The sequence below is a fragment of the Nicotiana attenuata genome, unplaced genomic scaffold (assembly GCF_001879085.1).
Source record: "Nicotiana attenuata strain UT unplaced genomic scaffold, NIATTr2, whole genome shotgun sequence".
In the NCBI taxonomy this organism is placed as follows: Eukaryota; Viridiplantae; Streptophyta; class Magnoliopsida; order Solanales; family Solanaceae; genus Nicotiana; species Nicotiana attenuata.
In genome coordinates this window covers 95,594-99,194 of record NW_017673716.1, presented here as the reverse complement: position 1 = coordinate 99,194, position 3,601 = coordinate 95,594, and the positions used below count along the sequence as shown (strand labels likewise).

Below are 3,601 nucleotides of genomic sequence, written 5' to 3'. Positions count from 1 at the left end.
CCATTTTCCCTTCAACCCCCCTCCCCCCACCCCCCCCAAAAACCTCTCAAAGGATCTTACACCAGCACAAGTATCGAATAACTCTAGCATCTATCGTCTTCTACCAGCATAAATATCGAATAACTCTGCACACCAAGAGTTCGGCAGATGGAAAGAAATTGTCCAACTTTTTTGTCGCTACAGAAATTTGAACTCTGGTCTCCTATAGTTTCACTCACTTAATTGACCGTTAGGCACAACCTTGGATGCCCCTTTCTTCCCTGGTTTCCTTTTCCAAGTATAATCCCCTCTACTCCTAATAAATGATAAAGGACTTAAAAAAGGAAAACAAAGATCTTTGCAATCTACATACAAAGTATTCACTTTTATTTCCCTTTTGAGTACCTAGTTCCTATGTTGCTCGGACTCTTCAAAAATTACATGTCGGATCCTCCAAAAGTAGTGCATTTATGGAGTATCCGACAAGGGTGCGACAGCATATCTGGAAAGTCCGCGGAACATAGCCTAGTTCCCACCAAAGTAAATGGTATTAGTATCACCTCATTCTTGAAAATATTGGAAGCTAAATCTAGAACCCCATTTAGCAGAAAGTGATGATCTAGAAGGCATTTTTCATATTTCAACTTTAATTTTTACATGATAGCAAGTTAACAACAGTAAAAAAACAGAGGAAAGAGAGGAAACTACTATCATAACTAAGGGTTACTACTAGCCTGCCTTTGATTTTTTGCTATTGTTCAAAGTGTGGTCCAGCACACAACTACAAAAGAGGGTACAAAATAAACACAGAGAGAGACCCCACTCTCATTAATCAGTTCATCTGTCCTTTACGTATACATTATGTATTTGTTGTAAGTAGTATGGTATTGATGATGACAACAATCTTGAGGAGATCTTCCTTACCAATCTTTACTTCTGTTGTTGGTATACTTTGGCTATACAGCTAGAGGACTTTTACTTCTTGTATATGGTACTACTCAAACTTTTCTGCATAAACAAATACGAAGAGAATCTAATTCAAAACAAGAATGACAAAGAAAATTGAAACCAAAAGTAAATAAAAAAAGATTCTTTTACCAAGCTAAGTTAATCCCTCCTAGCTAGCCTTGCACAAACTCTTAACACCTACATTTCAATGGCTTCTTGCCCAGAAGTAAACCTGGTCAATGACCACCTCAAATTAAGTTCTTTTCACTCTTTTTTAAAAACCAAAGAGAGTGGATTGAGAAAAGATGTTGAGAGGTTAAGTACCTTGGCATGTGGAAGTAACAAGATTTAAGAGAAGCCATGTTGAGGGTAGAAGTTGTGGGAAGCATAGAGATGTTAGTAGTAGTAGTAGTAGTTATTGGGGAACTAACACCGGCTTCAGCTGAATCAGTGGAGAATGCGGCCTGGTGTTCTGCAGCTGACTTTGTAGGAGAAGCGAAAAGATTATCGGGAAGGATGTGCTCCAAGCTGCTTCAACACCAAACAAAAATCAATAACAATAGAAAGAATCCAAAAACACTAATTTGCACTATTTTAGATCCAATTCCAGCACACTTTAACATCCTCAATGGGGAAACCAAAATGAAAGGCTCGCAACTACAAGCTTGAAATAAGACTTCATGCTGTTAACAATCTTGAAATTCCATTGAAGAAATTAATGTTCAGTACCTTTCTTGAAGATTAGAGTCGTCGGTGTTGGCGGTCTGCTCCTTGCTGCCGTTCTCGTTCCCAATATCGCTAGGCAGCGTTTCCTGAGGCACCTTCTCATCAGATGCATTAGATGGGGACTTGGTAGCTTCATAGATATCGTTATTTTCTGTAGAAAGAAATAAAATCAGCAAATACTCGATCCACCAAACTAGAGAAGAAAACAGCAAAGAATCTCTCAAAGGTAAACCTGCAGGAATTTCTTCATCATTGCCATTAGACAGAGGAACAAGACTATGACTGTTTTGAGAATGAAACTGCATCTCGGAAGCAGTTGGAAGACTAGCAGAGAGGCTCGACGGGAACTGATCATTGCGATGTTGATTCTTCAGGTCCATCAGTTGCAAATTCATTAACCTTCTGCCTTGAAGTTCAATGGCTTGCTGCAATTCAGCCTCCTGCTCTAATTTTCTTCTCAACATCATCTCATGCGAATTGTAGAACATTCTTGCTCCTGTATATATGAAAAAATATTTAAAAAGCGTCAAACAATCCATCCTACACTTGAGAAGAAAATCAGAAATTTAATTCATATTCTTACCAAACGGAAGGTCATATGGCTCCCTAGACTCAAGTGCTGATGGACTTAAACATGTTGACAGCTCTCCTCTATCCATCGAATGCTGTTGTTGCAGTTGCTTCCTTCAATTCAATCAACAATGAAATACTAGGCATGAATAAAGGAGCCGTTAATAACCCAAGAATAACATTAACATTATGATCATCAGTACATACTTGTCTGCAACTTTTCCCTTTTCCTTGTAAGGCTTGACAAGTACACGAGAATCACACACAAAATGAGGGTTCCCTTTAGCCAAGATGAGCTTCACGGTTTCTGGGTAGACAAATGTAACGAATCCAAACATACGCTTCTGCTGATACGGAATTCTAACATCTTGGACTGGCCCATACATGCTTCAAAAACAAATTACAAGGGCACTTCACCATCATTTCATTCCAATTTCAAGACTTTCAAGAATCCAGACCACAATAAACACGTACCTAAAGTAATTAGACACATCCTCCTCCTTAAATGTGCTATCAGCAGGAAATGTTAGGTAAATCTGTCGCGAACTTGAATTTGAGATACCGCCCATCGCCATTGCTGAAAAATCACTTCTATCAGGCCGGCATCGACCAAATTTGTGGAATTCTTCTCCCATCATAAACGCTGCCGCAGCCGATCTGCAGTTAGACCACACATGAAGATACCTCAAAGTCCAACCAAATATTCCAAATCTCAAGCTCCAAATGAGGTACCAAATCAGAAAAAACTTAGCAGCATGTACTAGACTATAACTACCTAACCTTAAACAATGACTTGCTAATTGCTACAGATAAGTTTTTTAATACAAGTATATACCAAATCAAGCTTAAGATTAGACTAGACAGCAGCATAAATCACCAAATTACTAGCAAGACAAACATTTACAAGTTCATAACAAGGTAAGAGTGAAAAAATACTACTACCCCAGATTCAAGAAAGTTATAAAGTTAAAAACTTTCCTTAAAAGAACAGCAACCAGGAGCAAATATCAGCTAAAGGGTAAATCAAAAATACCTTTGGTTATCACTCAAGATGTTCATACACTTGTTGTAAGCAAGTGGATGATGATGAGCACCAGAAGCCATAAGGGAGGCAGCAGCAAACCTCTGTTGTTGCTGCTGTTGTAAGGCTTTCATCCTCAGAAAATCATCAAAAGAGTCAACTTTATTATTACTAGGAGAACCAACAATAGCACTAGACCCATCAGAATCTTGAAATCCACCAACACTATGCAAAAACTTACAACTATTCCCATTCTTGCAAAACCCTCTTGCATAATACATGCAAGGCCTCCAACCAAACCCCAAACTACCCCCACCCCCACTATCATCTAACCCCCCACCCCCACCAAGAAAAACA

The 3,601-nt window shown here is 38.9% G+C and overlaps 1 protein-coding gene across 1 annotated transcript in view; it reads right to left on the bottom strand.

Annotated features, from left to right (window-relative positions):
• Positions 1-594: 594 nt before the first annotated feature.
• LOC109217096 (zinc finger CCCH domain-containing protein 22-like) overlaps positions 595-3,601 on the bottom strand; it is a 3,962-nt gene continuing 955 nt past the window's right edge. Inside the window, exons 2-10 of the mRNA XM_019381326.1 lie at positions 3,257-3,572; positions 2,698-2,880; positions 2,431-2,610; positions 2,237-2,337; positions 1,886-2,149; positions 1,657-1,804; positions 1,252-1,455; positions 1,078-1,159; positions 595-987 (exon numbers count right to left, since the gene is read on the bottom strand). Of these exons, the coding sequence (XP_019236871.1) occupies positions 1,126-1,159; positions 1,252-1,455; positions 1,657-1,804; positions 1,886-2,149; positions 2,237-2,337; positions 2,431-2,610; positions 2,698-2,880; positions 3,257-3,572 (1,430 nt within the window). The 3' untranslated portion in view covers positions 595-987; positions 1,078-1,125. The remainder of the gene's footprint in view (positions 988-1,077; positions 1,160-1,251; positions 1,456-1,656; positions 1,805-1,885; positions 2,150-2,236; positions 2,338-2,430; positions 2,611-2,697; positions 2,881-3,256; positions 3,573-3,601) is intronic.